This window comes from Mustela putorius, unplaced genomic scaffold (genome assembly GCF_011764305.1).
Source record: "Mustela putorius furo isolate JIRA1106 unplaced genomic scaffold, ASM1176430v1.1 tig00537350_pilon_pilon_pilon, whole genome shotgun sequence".
NCBI classification, from domain to species: Eukaryota; Metazoa; Chordata; class Mammalia; order Carnivora; family Mustelidae; genus Mustela; species Mustela putorius.
Window position 1 is genome coordinate 23,035,038 of NW_025422471.1, and position 15,910 is coordinate 23,050,947.

At 39.9% G+C, this 15,910-nt stretch overlaps 1 protein-coding gene across 2 annotated transcripts in view; it reads left to right on the top strand.

The window, feature by feature from the left end:
* ARSB (arylsulfatase B) overlaps positions 1–15,910 on the top strand; it is a 168,597-nt gene that overhangs the window by 90,334 nt on the left and 62,353 nt on the right. For both annotated transcript variants that reach the window (XM_045074528.1, XM_045074527.1), the window contains exon 6: positions 14,498–14,568. In XM_045074528.1, the coding sequence (XP_044930463.1) occupies positions 14,498–14,568 (71 nt within the window). The remainder of the gene's footprint in view (positions 1–14,497; positions 14,569–15,910) is intronic.

Below are 15,910 nucleotides of genomic sequence, written 5' to 3' on the forward strand. Positions count from 1 at the left end.
GCTTTTTATATACTAGGTTGAATGAGATTAAACCTGGAAAATTAAATTTGGGAAGAATGGAGATAGCAGCCTTTTTTTTTTTTTTTTGAAAGATTTTATTTATTTATTTACAGACAGAGATCACAAGTAGGCAGAGAGACAGGCAGAGAGAGCGGGGAGGCATGAGAGCTGAGCAGAGATCATGACCTGAGCCGAAGGCAGAGGCTTCAACCCACTGAGCCACCCAGGCACCCCTTCATTTTTTTTTTTAAACATTATTTTTTCCTCTGTATTTCATGTTGGATAGATTCTATTGCTGTGCCTGCAATTTTTTTTCCTCAATCCCTAATCTTCCATTAATTCTCTTCAGTCTATTTTTCATCTCACCCTTTGTAGGTTTTCATTTCTAGAGGTTCATTTGGGTCTTTTTTATATCTTCCATGTCTCTAGGTAACTTTATGAACATACAGAATATAGTCGAAATAACTTTTTTGTCATTGTTAAAGATTTTCTTATTTATTCACTTGAGAGAGAGCACATGAGAGAGAGCGAGAGCATGAGCATGAGTGATGTGGTGGGGCATGTGTGGGGAGGGGCAGAGGGAGGGAAAGGGAGAAGCAGGCTCCAAACTGAGTAGTGAACCTGACAGGGGACTCGATTCCAGGACCCCAGGATCATGTCCTGAGCTGAAGGCAGACGCTTAACCAACTGAGCCCTTGAGGCGCCCCTAAAATAACTTTCAATGATTCCTGCTAATTCCAGCATCCATGTCAGTTCTGGGTTGATTATGACGGAATGATTATTCTCTCTACTATGGGTCATGCTTCCACGACTTTTAATCTTTGATTTGATGCACATAGACTTTGTGTATTTGACCTTGTTAGGTGCTAGATATTTATGTATTGTTATAAATCTTGCTTTGTTCTGAGATGTAGTTACTTAGAAACGTAGTTTGATTCTTCTGGTTGTTGCATTGTAATTTATTAGACAGGTCCAGACCTGTGCTCAGTCTAGGGCTATTTTTTCTCCACTACTGAGTCAGAACCTCCCCAGTAATCTACCCAGTGTCCTGCGAATCTGGCTGTAGGGAGCACGTGCTGGTCCCAAGTCTGTATGAACACTGGGCACTGTTCCCTTTCATCTTTTCACATGGTTCTTTCCTCAGTTTGAGGTAGTTCCCTCAACTATATCTGATCAGTGCTTAGCTAAATACTTTAAGGGCCCCCCTGAGAATTTCTTTCTGGGCAGCTTTCTCTTTGGTACTCCATCCTATGAATTTGAGATCCCTTGGTTTCTCTGGACCCTCAGCTCTGCCTCCTGAACTCAGGCAGTCCACTGGGCTATGTCTCAATTCCCATTCTCTGCTCCAGGGTCTGAAAACTCTCTCAAGGTGACTTTAAGCTGAGTTTAATGGTAAGATTCACCTCCTTTTTTTCCTACCCCTTAGAGATCGCTGTCCTTTGCCTGAGAGTCCCTGTTTTGAAAACTGTTATTCCATACATTCTGTCAGTTTTTCTTTAGGTTGTTTTAGGTAGGAGGTTATGTCCACCCTGCATGCTAGTCCATCTTAGCTGGAGGCAGAAATACTCAAAAAAAATTTTATTGTGTCTTTACTTTCTTGATCAATATTTTTCAGCTTATTTTCCACTTTCAAGTGCTTGTTAATTTAATCTGGGATCTTAGACCCAGCTTTCTGAAGCAGACTATTATAAATCTTTTAACTCTTCTTTTCAAAAAGTTTTTTCTTCTGTATTCAACTTCGTAATCACACGTAGAGAAGTTACCTATGTTGATCTGTATGCTTAATTGTCTTTAATGTTACCAACACTCCTTTTATTATGTAGCTTTGCCGTCCTCCAGTTCTTAATTTTAATAAATCTTTTGGTTGGCTGCTTTATATTTTAAAGCAATTTTCAGTAGAAGTACATAAATGATGAGGGTGTTTTGTTTTGTTTTTAAGATTATATTTATTTGAGAGAGAGTGAGGGTCCTGGGGAGAAGCAGAGGGAGAGGGACAGGCAGCCCACGGCTAAGCCCAGAGCCTGATGTGGGACTCAATCTCAGGGCCCTGAGATCGTGACCTGAGCGGAAACCAAGAGTCAGATGCTTAGCTGCCTGAGCCACCCAGGCTTAAGGGTTTGTTTTTTTTTTTAATCTTTCCATATGAAATATCTATTACCTTCAAACATAAATAATAATCTGACAATTCTTGCCAAATCTCTTCTCCTCAAGATTCTGTTCAATTGCTTTATTGTCTTCTGGTAAGCACCATTACAATAAGAGTTTGCCTGCAAACAAAAAGAAAACTGAGATTCTAATCTTGGTATCTGACAAGGTAGAATTTATGTCAAAATTAGTGGTAGATATAACAGTGGGGATGGTACAAATGATTTCTTCTCTGACCTAAGTGTTTAGAAGTGTGTTAATTTATAAATACATTGGGTTTTCTGTAGTTATTGATTTTTAGTTCCGTTCCGTGTGGTCGGAGGACATACTTTATATTATTGAGTGATTTTGAATTTGACCTTGGCTCTACATATGATCTTTGTTGTTGTCCCTGCCCCTGAACTTGAAAAGAATGCGTTTCTATACTTGTTAGGTATACTGTTGGGCTTTTCTTGGTGACTGGTATTTTTATCCCTACCTTTGTTGTATCATTTTATGTTATACTTATTCTTATCTTTGACCTTTGATTTTTTAGTTCTTTTAATATTTAGAATGATTTGTGTGCTCTTCTAGTGTTCCCCTTTATCCTAATTATCTTTTTTTTTAAGATTTTATTTATATATTTGACACAGAGAAAGAGCGATCACAAGTAGGCAGAGAGATGGGCAGAGAGAGGGGGAAGCAAGCTCCCCGCTGAGCAGAAAGCCCGATGCGGAGCTCGATTCCAGGACCCCAAGATCATGACCTGAGTCGAAGGCAGAGGTTTAACCCACTGAGCCACCCAGGCGCCCTATCCTAATATTTTTACACATTGTCCCTGATTTATGATTTTGACTTTATGAGGGTGCAAAAGTGATACGCATTCAGTAGAAACCATACATCAAAGTCTGGCTTTTGCTCTTTTCCCAGTGTAGTAATATGCGGTATGATCTCTCTTGTGATGCTGCAAGAGAGCTCCTAGCAAGCCCCAGCTCCTAGGCCGCCCTGTGGTCATGAGGGTTAACAACCAATATGTTGACAACTATTCTATTTTTCACCTGCAGTACAGTATTTATTAAATTATATGAGATATTTAACACTTTATTATAAGATAGGCTTGTGTTAGATGATCTGCCCTCATCTGAGGCTAATATGAGTGTTCCGAGCACATTTGAGATGGGCTAGGCTATGGTGTTCCATAGGTTGGGTGTATTAAATGAATTTTCACTGTATTATATTTTCAATTTAAAGTGGTTTTATTAGAGGATCTATATATAATTCTTTAGCCCTTTTTTTTTTAAGATTTTTATTTATTTATTTGACAGAGATCACAAGCAGGCAGAGAGGCGGGCAGAGAGAGAGGAGGAAGCAGGCTCCCCGCCGAGCAGAAAGCCCGATGCTGGGCTCAATCCCAGGGACCATGACCTGAGCCAAAGGAAGAGGCTTTAACCCACTGAGCCACCCAGGCGCCCCTTAGCCCTCCTTTTTTACTTAGGTTATGCTATTTGGTTTGTGAGCTTCCAATGGCATCTTTGACTCCTACCTATTACCGATAAGGAAATTAAGTAGTGTATTTAACTCAGTGCTTTTGTGTGTCTCTTCCAGTCTTATTCTTAGTTGTATGATTTCTACCTGGTCAGAACATACAATATATAGAATACTGTTCTTCTGTCCTTATTCACAATTTTGTTTTGTTCTTAGATCTACATAAATATATTCCATGCTAACCACTTCTGAATTTCTAAAATGTTCTCAATTATCTCTTAGTTGGAAGAATTAATTCTTTAATAGATTTCTCAGGATTCTTTGAATTCTTAACTATTTATTAAAGCATTTTCTACAACATAATTGAAAACAGTTCAACTGATATGAAATCCTTGTCTCAGACTTTGTTTCCTTGAATTTCTTAAAAATATTACCCCACTTTTATTTGCTTTTTATGATGCTGTTGATACATTTAATGTCAACATGATTTGATTTGATTTTTTTCAAGTGACTTCGTCTTTTTGCCTGAAGGCTCAGAAGATTTTTATTATTATTATGATTTAAAGCCTAAGACTTTTACTAGCTCTGTCTCGAAGGGAACCCTGTAAATTCTTAGATATACAGTGAATTCTTTCAATCTGTTAATTCAGATCTTTTATTTCAGAGACTTTTGAACTATAGTTTTAAATACTATATTTCACTGTTGTGTTTCTTTCTCAGGGACTGCAATTATAAATATTACTAAATCTTATTTACATGTCTTTTATTTCTGTTTCTCTCTGATCCTTTTTCTTTATTCTGAATTATCTTCTCTCTTTTCATTTTTATTCTCTATATGCCTCATATACTTTCAGTTATACATACTGGGATATATATACATACTATCCCTTCCTTTCTGAGATTTTTGTCTTTTCTTTTAGTTTCTTAGTTCAGTGTCAGAGTTTAAAATTTGTTGACTCATATTTTTTTATATTGGTAGTTGCTGATTTAACTGTGTTTAATTCATGTTGAAATAACATGTAACAGTTTTCTTCTGCATTGTGGTGCTTTTTATTCTTCTTTCTTTCTTTTTGACATAATGGGGGCAATGTTTTCATTTGCCAAAAGTTTTGAATTCTCATCTCCTCTTTTTTAAACTCCTATGGTAACTTTATTTAGATGCTTTTGCTGTTCACGTTTTCATATGTCAGCTTTTCCTGGACCTGTAATAGCAGGCATTCTAAGGGGGTGGGCTTTTGAGAGTATAATTTAGTTCTTAGTTCAAGAACTCCTTCTTCTACTGCTATAGCAAAGTGCACTTTTTAAAATAAACGTTGCCCCTTTCTGGTCTCCCTCCTTGTGATTCTGTGATACTAGGTTGTGTCAGTAGGACCCTGATCTTTGCCTCTTCCTTTTTCCCCTTTACCATTCACTTTCCGCAAGACACTTCTTCTTCAACTGCTCCTGTAAGATTGCTACCGCCTGAGACCATCACTCTTGTCCTGCACACTGTCCAAGCCCTCCCCTTGGACTCCCCGGGGGCCAGTCCTCTGATCCACTTGGTGTCGACCTGTATCTCAATCCTCTATCCCTGGGGTTTAATTTACTAGGTGCAGTCTGAGTCCTTCCCCTCTTGTGCCCCCTCATCCTCTTTTGAATGACGCCAACCTGACTCTGCCCTGGTTGACACTCGCACTGACTCTTCAGGTCTCAGATGATTATTTCCTCACAACCTCTCAGGGTTTAAACATGTTCTGTCTCCCACTTATGTTGTAGGCTTAGGCAAGAGAGAGAGAGAGAGGGAGAGAGAGAGATAAGCAGTCTCCTCACTGAACAAGAAGCCTGATGTGGGGCTTGATCCCAGGACCTTCGGATCATGACCTGAGCCAAAGGCAGACACTTAACTGATCGAGTCACCCTTCCTTTTCCATATGGTTTCTAAAGAGAATATGTAGAGAGATTAAAATTTAGATGGCCACCATTTTTTTGTGGAAATCTGGAAAGTCACATGTTCTTAGGCTCTTCTCCAGTTTAAGAAAAACAGCACTAGGGTGTTACATGCAACTGATGAATCACTACATTCTATCCCTGAAACTAATAATAGAGTGTATATTAGCTAAATTGAATTTAAATAAAAAGTTTTTTTTAAAAAGCCGTAGGAACTATAAAGAAGCATTGTAAGTATGGTTGACGAAATAAGGATGGTAGAGTATTCTAACCAGTAGCCCTGCATTCAAAGACTGCCATCTGAATAGGTATGTGTTTTTAAGTCAAAGCAAAATATTTAAGGAATGATGTATTTTTTTTTTTATTCTCTACTTTACCAACCTTTTTTATAAAACAGCTTCTACACTGGGGCACCTGGGTGGCTCAGTCAGTGAAGTGTCTGCCTTTAGCTCAGGTCATGGTCTTGGGGATCCTGGGATTGAGTCCCGCATCGGGCTTCCTGCTCAGCGGGAGTCTGCCTCTCCCTCTGCCTCTGCCCCTTCTCTACCGCTTGTGCGCGCGCGCTCTCTCTCTCTCAAATAAATGTCTTTAAAAAAAAAAGAGAGAGAGAGAGAGAGCTTCTACCCTAAGTCCACAATATGTAGCGCTCTAAGGGTTGGTTCAGATTTGGGTTTTGTTTTTTTTGTTGTTGTTGTTGTTTGGTTTTTTGGTTTTTTGGTTAGGTGACCTCTCATGCAAGGATACTACATGTTATGCCTCGTTTCTTCTGTTTCCTCTTGTGTAGTCTAGTGTTTGCTGCCTGGGTGGACATAGAGGGGGATGTAGTTGGGAGTGAAGGAAGAAAAACCTGATGGGCTAGTTCTGAAGACAGCTCTTAGGAGATCATTGACCCTTTTTTCTTTAGGGCAACCTCGGAGTCCCATAGCTAGAAGTAGACAAAGCGAATCTGTCTTTTTTCTGTTTTCTTTGGGATCAGGTTTTGATTCTTATGGTAGAATCCAAGAATGTGTTGTTAATCTCTTCAACACTGGCATTAGTGAAAATCCCCTGGAGACTTTGGCATCTGGTCTTCTCTTTAGTTTCCGGCGCTCTTGCCAGTTTTCATCTTTTTGTAATTCTTCATGGGTATTATCATAGAAATTGGAAGAAAGGCATATTAGGCCTTGCTAGTTTGCCCTGATACTAATCCAGAAGTCCTACTAATTATTTTTCAGTAATGAATAGGAAAAGACTATACTTAAGGGAGTGATTCAGTTATTCTTAATACTACTTATTTCTTTAGTAGCCTACTTTAAAAATTTAATAAGATTTCTTAATAAAAATATCCATGAAAATAATCTCTCCATATATAACTCTATGTCAAATGAATTTAAGTTATATATTTCCTCACCAAATTTAGTCAAAATCTTATAATTTCCATGCCTAAACTCTTTATTCATGGTTATGTTTGCATGTTAAAATGGCTTTTCAAGGAGCATGAGATTTACAGAAACCTTATATCACCTGGACCCACATAACAGGGAAAAGAAGCCCCACCAGGAATTTCACTGGTACACTGACCCTTGAACAACACAGGTTTGAAACTGTCTGCGTCCACTTATACATGGATTTTTTTAATACAAATACAGTATAGTACAGTAAATGTATTTCCTTATGGTTTTCTTTTTTTTTTTTTTTTAAGATTTTACTTATTTATTTGACAGAGAGAGAGATCACAGAGAGGCAGAGAGATCACAGAGACGCAGGCGGGGGGAGGGGGAAGCAGGCTCCCCGCCGAGCAGAGAGCCCGATGTGGGGCTTGATCCCAAGACCCTGAGATCATGACCTGCGCCAAAAGCAGAGGCTTAACCCACTGAGGCATCCAGGTGCCCTTCCTTACAATTTTCATAATGGCATTTCTTTTTTAGTTTACATGATTGTAGGAACACAGTATATAATACACATAACATTAAAAATATATGTTAATCTACTGTTTATGTTATCAGTAAGGGTTCTGATCAGTAGTAAGCTACTAATAGTTAGTTTTGGGGGGAGTCAAAACTTGTACATGGATTTTTGACTGCCCAGGGGGTCAGAGCCCCTAACCCTTACATTGTTGGAGGATCAATTGTATAATGGCTAAAAAAAGTGAACTCTGTGGTTAGATGTGATTCAAATCTTATCCTCCCCATTTATTATTTGTGTGACCTTGGGCAAGTTACTTAACAGTTGCATCTGTTAGTTCCTTCCTGTGTAAAATGTAACGACCTAACTCATAGGCACTTAGGTGAGGGTTTAGTGAAGAGTATGTATAAAACACCCAGCACAGTGCCTGGAACACAGTCATGACTCAGTAGCTTGAGATGAAGATAGTAACAATGATGACATTGCTCATGAAGAGAAGACAGGATGGACATTACTCTGGGTGTGTCTTGAATTTTTTAAAAATTATTTTTATCAACATATAATGTATTATTTGCCCTGGGGTACAGGTCTATGCATTGTCAGGCTTACACACTTCACAGCACTCACCATATTGTGAATTTTTTAATCAGTAACTTTTTTTTTTTTTCAAAATTTCTTCTCAGAAAATATCATCATGGCTATTTCTGTTTCTGAAAATTTGATACTGCTTTTTAGGGTGTGTCTTTTATGACAGATGGCCAGCAGCTCATGGTAAAATGAATATGGGATATAAAAGCATTTCATTTATTTATGGGAAATATTTTATTGCCCCACCCTTCAACTAGTTGGAAAATGAAAGTCAAAAACTGGAAACTCTATTTATAAATGGACAGGGCTGTGATCTCAGTGTCTGAAACTGTAGACTTTGAGAAAATATTTATAACATATTGGAAACTAGTTACTGATCTGATCAGTGTCTTCTTGCCCTATTATTTTTAAAGCTAATCCAGAGAATATGAAATTTGAGGTCAATTAATATTGAATACTAAAATGTCATCAAAGATAATTAACTTGGGGATGCCTGGCTCAGTGGGTTAAACATCTGCCTTCGACTCTGGTCATGATCCCGGTGTCCTGGGTTTGAGCCCCACACTGGGCTCCCTGCTTGATGGGAAGCCTGCTTCTCCCCCTGCTTGTGCTCACTCACTCTCTCTCTCTGATGAATAAATAAGTAAAATATTTTATAAAAAGATATTTAACTGTATACCATTTTATACACGTTTGTAACAGAAGAAGATGGAGAAAAGGATTCTGTCTCTTGTTAATAGAGGCATTTGAAGTTACTAGAGATATTTGGTAATGGAGTCTTAAAGATAAGCTGAATGAATGGAAATGTAGGACATTCAAGGAGAAACTGAGGCCATGTCTGCATCTTGCTAAGAAGACAAATTTAAATAGTAGCTAGAAGTGAGGAATTCAGGAGTCAGTCTGAAACTCTGCCCGAGTTTCAAAGCCAGTTCCATCCCCTGTTCAACCACATGATCCTGTAAGTCACTTAACTGGTCTGTGCCTATGTTATACCTGTGTCGCAGTGTCAAGGATTCAATATGATAATATGGGCAAAGCATTTAAAATGATACGTGGCACATAATCAATGCTCATTAATACCTGGCCAAAACAAGGAAACCCCCAGATCACTCCAGTGTAGTTGTTATGGGCATGGATGAAACCTGCCCATTTCACCGGTTTAGAGATGGCTTTCTGTCCTTAGTGGTCAATGTGAACAACAGTTCTTTTTCTTTACGTATTTATTTGCCTACTCCTTGCCGTTGTCATTCATTTAAGCTGGGTGTCTAGTGAGCATCGTGCAATAAGGATCCTTGAACAGTCCCACAGTTGCCTACCTTCAGAAGCTTATTGGAGGGGCGCCTCTGTAGCCCAGTTGTTAAGCATCTGCCTTTGGCTCAGGTCATGATCCCAGGGTCCTGGGATCGAGCCCCACATCTGGCTCCCTGCTAGGCCGGAAGCCTGCTTCTCCCTCCCCCACTCCCCTTGCTTGTATTCCCTCTCTTGCTGTCTCTCTCTCTCTGCAAAATAAATAAATAAGATTTTAAAAAAAGAAAGAAAGAGAAGAAAAAAACTAATTAGAGCACACTGCTTTGTTCCTATCACTCTGGAGCCTGAACATTTGCCATAGTAAAAACCCATGCTACCTTGTGGTAATAAAACGAGGTCATTGCATTAACTTGTATCATTGTTGGAAAATCATTTCCCATGAACATCATCCGTCATCATTCAGAGATTTAAATGCCACAAATGGAATCCACAGTCTAACAAAGATAGTGTTACTTGTACAGCAAACTATACCACATCTGAAAAATAGGGGAAAATCCCTGGATAACAGATGATGCTGTATCTTTTTTATATGCAGTTCATGGTGAGTAGACTGTGTGACTTAGCTATATTTGACACACATTTCTAAAATGAGACTCTCACATGGGAGGGAATATTGTAACATGTCTTAGAAATTAAAGTTATCTTTGGGGTAAATACCCAGGAGTGCAATGGCATAACAAATAGCATGGAGGACATGGGGAGTTGGAGAGGAGAAGGGAGTTGGGGTAAATTGGAAGGAGAGGTGAATCATGAGAGACTAGGGACTCTGAAAAACAATCTGAGGGGTTTGAAGTGACGGGGGGGGTGGGAGATTGGGGTACCAGGTGGTGGGTATTATAGAGGACACGGATTGCATGGAGCACTGGGTGTGGTGAAAAAAAAATGAATACTGTTTTTTCTGAAAATAAATAAATTAATTTTTTAAAAAGCATATGGTATGTCTTTCTCTGACTGGTTTGCTTCACTTAGCATTATGCTCTCTGAATTCATCCATATTCTAAAAAGTGAGCTTTTATTCATTTTTATGACTAATATTTCATTGACTGAAATATGTGTGTGTGTATATAGATATAGATAAATTGTCTTCCTTATCAATTCATTTATTGATGGACGTTGGATTGCTTCCATAATTCAGCTATTGTAATTAACTTTGCAATAAACATAGCAGTGCATTAAAAAAACAAAAGAAATTAAAGTTATAACTACACCAGTATATTTCATGAGGGGAATTATTGCCAGCAAGAAGAATGGATGGGAATATTAATGTCTCCTTGTATCTACATATTATTCTTTTTTAAAAAAATATTTTATTTATTTATTTGACAGAGAGATCACAAGTAGGCAGAGAGGCAGGCAGAGAGAGAGGAAGGGAAGCAGGCTCCCCACTGAGCAGAGAGCCCAACTCGGGGCTCGATCCCAGGACCCTGGGATCATGACCTGAGCCGAAGGCAGAGGCTTTAACCCACTGAGCCACCCAGGAGCCCCTCTACATATTATTCTTATATCTGTGTCTCGGGTTATAGTCTTGTAATTGTGGTTATGTTATTTCCATGTCTGTAGAATGAGGATCCACATTTTACAATAAAAGTTGTTCTTGTTTTTAAGCTGTCGGCTTATTCAGCACATACTCTATACCAAACTTTATGTCGGTGTGCTTTATGTACACTGCCTCATTTAATTCTCCTAACAATTCTGGAGAATCGGATACTTTTATCCACATTCTGCTGGTGAAGAAGAAAGGCTCTAGTTTATATAACCTTGTGGACTTGAGATGCAGACCCTGAAAGCCTGTGCCATTAAAGACAGTGCAGGACTGCATGTGAGAGAGTGAGGCCTTTAGAACTGGTTGGGAGGAGGACCATAAATTACCAAAAGAGCTCAGTGTCCACTTTCTAGTACTTTTGTTATATGGAAATATGACTTGGGAACAGTATAATATACAAATAATCATGAAATGCTGCAGTATTGGTAGCATTACCTATAAATGCATAGGTATGTATAGAAGATAGAAGCTAATACCTGGTATAATAGAGCAATAATGAGTCCCATAAGCATTTATGAGTTTGATGAAGCCACTGTTTATTTGTAAGATTATGATCACACAGTTGATGTTGTTGAAAACTGTCACAAACAGGCAAAGTGGGTTTTTTTTTCCCCATCTCACTTCAGTGCAGGAAGAAATTGTATCATATACAAAAAGAGATATGTTCAAAGTACTTATATCCCTATACAGAGGCAAGTTAAAGGGACTGATTGTAGGAAGTTATCAATGGTTCTCTTACGATACTTTCTGAGGAACTAGGACTTCCTTTCAAGGGGAAGCCATTGTAATTATACATGGACTCATTACCTTAGTGTCCTAGGAGCTAGTCACCCATCTTTTCCTCTCTAGAAGAAAACGAAGAATTTAGAACATATAATCAAATGTGTTGATTTCACAGAACAAGGCTCAGGATTAGCGATTCTCACCCTGAGCTGTGTGTTAGCATCAGCTGCATATGTGACAAAGGTATCAAGATAATTCAATTGGGAAGGCATAATCTTCTCAATAAATGGTACTGGAATAAGTGGATATCCAATGCAAAAGAATGAAATTGGATCCCTACCTCACAGCACACACAAAAATTAACTTAAAATGGACCAGAGACCTCGGGAATTTGGGAGCTCAGTTAGTTGGGCAGTCAACTCTTGGTTTCACTTTGGGTCATGATCTCTGGCTCCTGAAACCAAGCCCCATGTCAGGCTCCATGCTTAGTGGGGAGTCTACTTCAGGATTCTTTCTGTCCCTTACCCCTCCCCCTGTTTGCTGTCTTTCTCTAAAATAAATTTTAAAATAAGTAATTCTTTTTTTTTTTTAACTATGTATTTCTTTGACAGAGAGAGAGACATCACAAGTAGGCAGAGAGGCAGGCAGAGGGAGAGGAGAAGCAGAGAGCCCGATGCAGGCCTTAATCCCAGGACCTTGAGGTCATGACCTGAGCCGAAGGCAGAGGCTTTAACTCACTGAGCCACCCAGGCACCCCTCAAGTTACTTTAGAATTTTAACCTGCAAATTTTACTTAGCTGAACCTATATTTCATTAGTAGTATTAACTTCTTCTGAACAATGTGAAAACTTCATAGAATGCATTCATTCTGATTTCCCCTCCTGACTTACTCGCTGTTATTATCATCCAGATCTTAACCTTATTTGCATTAAACCCACAAATTAGACCCCATCTGCATCATCAACATCCTGTTTGGATTTTCTCACATTCAGCATTTTGTTTGCTAATCATCCCTTCTTGCGTTCAGAGCTTCTGGAATCAAATCCTAGTTCCTGTCAAATTGGACTCGTTGGCAGTCTTCATCATAATCAGATAATTGCCTCAAGAAGAAAATGAGAAAATTCCTGGGAAATATGCCCCCTCCCCAACAGTGCTGCATCCTGTGCCCCCAGGACTAGGGGCATCCCTGTGGATTTCCTCCCACTCTCTAATTAGGGTGTTTTATGGAGTAGAGAAGAGCAAGGAAATCTGAAAGCATACAAAAGTTAAATACATTCAGTTTGAAGAGCTGTCATGTTTTTCTGCGATCATATTCTTCTTACCTTTTTTTACTATTAGAATTAACTTTATTTTGGGGGTGCTGGGTAGCTAAGTTGGTTAAGCATCTGACTTGATTTTGGACCAGTTCATGATCTCAGGGTTGTGAGACCAAGCCCTGAGTCTGCCTCCGCTGGGTGTGGAGCCTGCTTAAGATTCTTGCTCTCCCTCTCCCTCTATGCACCACCCACCCACACTTAAAAAAAAATCTTTATTTTGTAGTATAATGGTGATGGTAGTTGAAGTTTGGGGGTTTTTTAAAATTAGATTTTGTTTTAAAATTTTTTTCTTGGTGAATATAACATGGCCAATTACAACCCAGATTTTTTTAAATTTTCTGGACTTGAAATCCCAAGCCACTGCTGAAGACAGCTACCTGTGATTTTGAGGTGTGGATACTGGGTCACCTGAAAACATGTCCTCATGGTTACATCAGGGACCTTAATGGTTTTTCAGGTGTATACAAATCCTACAGTGTTAATAGTACTTTGCAACCTTTTATTAGGTTATCAAGCAGTCCTTAGTACTCTCCCAACATCTAAAATTATTTTTTACATAAGGTTGAGTCTATACTAGCAAAATGTCCTGGGTACATCATGTACACCCCACATACATTTGGTGATGGTAATGTTCCCAATTTTTTTTGAAGATTTTATTTATTTGAGAGAGAGAGAATGAGCAGGAGGGAGAGGGAGTGAGAAACTGAAGGAGACTCCACACTGAGCACAGAGCCCAATGCGGGCCTGGATCCCATGACCTCAAGATCATGACCTGAGCCAAAACTAAGAGTCAGACGCTTAACCAACTGAGCCACCCAGGTGCCCTAATGCTCCCAATTTTTTCAGAACACCATTTTGAGAGTCACATGATCTAATATTTGGCCAATACCTTTGTCTGCCTTCCTCATATCATAAGGGGTTGGACTGTGATCCCCAAGTTTCTTTTCACCGTTAACATAGGTTGTGACTGTAGTATTGATGCCACTGTCCTGGTAGATGTTCTTTCCTCATCTCCCCTGAATGGTTAATGTGAAGTGTACACAGAATGACTTGAGTTCTCTTTTCCCCCTTTCTTTAAAAAATTTTTAAAGGTTTTATTTATTTGACATAGAGCTAGAGAGCACAAGTAGGCAGAGAGGCAGGCAGAGGAAGAAGGAGTAGCAGGCTCCCCACTGGGCAGGGAACCTGATGTGGGGCTCGATCCCAGGAACCTGGGATCATGACCGAAGCCGAAGGCAGATGCTTAATCGACTGAGCCATCCAGGTGCCCCTCTCATTTCCGCTTTGTAAAGAACGATCATGCATAAATACAGCCACAACATGTATTGCAAAGGGTCGCAGTTAAGAGTATCATTTAATTGTCATATGCTTGAGACTGACCATTTTATTAGATGTTCAGTCATTACTATAATGTAGACAAATAATAATGAGTTAAAGATGCACCAACTACAGACTTTAGAGATCTCTGAATTCATGACAAAGTTGTTAATTGGCATTGGCAAGCTTGTTATTTCCTATAAGTACAAGGGAAGGAAGTATTAAAAGTCATCGTCTTAATTTAAGAGAGGAAATTAATGTTTCCTAAAAAATTCTCTTCTAGCGAAGGAAGCCCATCCCCCAGAATGGAGCTGCTGCATAATATTGACCCGAACTTTGTGGATATTTCACCATGTGAGTACCTCATTTATTGCTACTAAATTCAATCGCTTTAGCTCCCGAAGACATTTTATGCCCTAGAGTGTCTCCAGCCTCACTTCATCCTTTTCTAGGATCCTTTTCCTGAGTTTGCGCTCAGGACAAAGAGTTCTGCGTAATACCAGTTCTGCTGACCTCACTGTCACTTTGGTGCCCTGGAGGGTAGATGCTGTTTTTCTCTCTGCACTTACTGGCTATATGACCGTCACGCCATTCCATCTCCCTGCTTCAACTTTACCATAGGCTCTCAGTGGCTCCTCCTCCCTGGGAACGTCATGTTGTTGTTGCTGTCTTCTCGCGTGAGAGCTCCAGAGCCGCCTTCAGGGAACCCAAGATCAGATAAGCCACCACATCGTGCAGTGGAGCTGGCCAGGTGCTGCCCAGCACCTGTGTATCCCAAGTGTGGCTCCCCTAGCAATCCTCGAAGTCATTTGGCTTGATTTTGTGTTTTGCCTAAGTTAAGCAATAGGTTCATTCTTTCTTCAAGGAAAGAAGCCATTTTGGCTCTCAGATCACAACAGATTGTAATAGTCCTGTTTAAATTCCATGCTAGTGGCCCTGTGAACCCTAGCCTGGTGAATTTGGGTCTGGAAAGCCTTAGCTCTTAGGCCCTTTGTCCTGCCTCCCTCATTAAGCGTCATCTGAAGACTCTTCACAGGAACAGTGCTCTTCCATTTCATTCATTCCCTTGGGTGCTGACATTCCCTCCTTTCTAGACATATGGCCACACCCTTCATTCCTTCATTCTGTCGTTCAGGCTTTCCTGACTTCTTTGTCCTCTCCAGTCTGTGCTGCAACTTGCCCCGGGATTTCCCTGCGCAGACAACAACCTCACACTGGTTGTGTGTCAATGGGCACTTGAGCCCCTGCTCTCCGCACCGGCCACCTCCAGCCAGTCCTTGCCCTGCTAGACACATGCAGATCATCCTGTTTTGTCTTGAATATGCTTTTCTCTGTGGCTGAAACACCTTTCCCTGCCCTTCCACGATTTTTCTCCATCCCTTAAAACTCAACATAAATGTCCCATGTATGCGAATGCTTCTTGGAACCCCAGAATATCCTTCCTCAGCAGCCTTTTGTGTGTATCTGTGTGTAGAGCCTTCAGCAAATTCTCTTGTATGTGCCTTCATTTCCCACCAAGGTGAGAGCTCCTGGAAGTCAGGATCTGTGTCTTATTTATCTTTTCATCCTTGTAAGTTAACATGAATACCCAGCAGTGGGTAGGCCCTCAGTGATGATTTCTTGACTAAATGGAAGATTGCTGGGATAGAATTAGCACCCAAGTGGAAAGAAAACGGCCTGAGGCAGGTCGGGATGG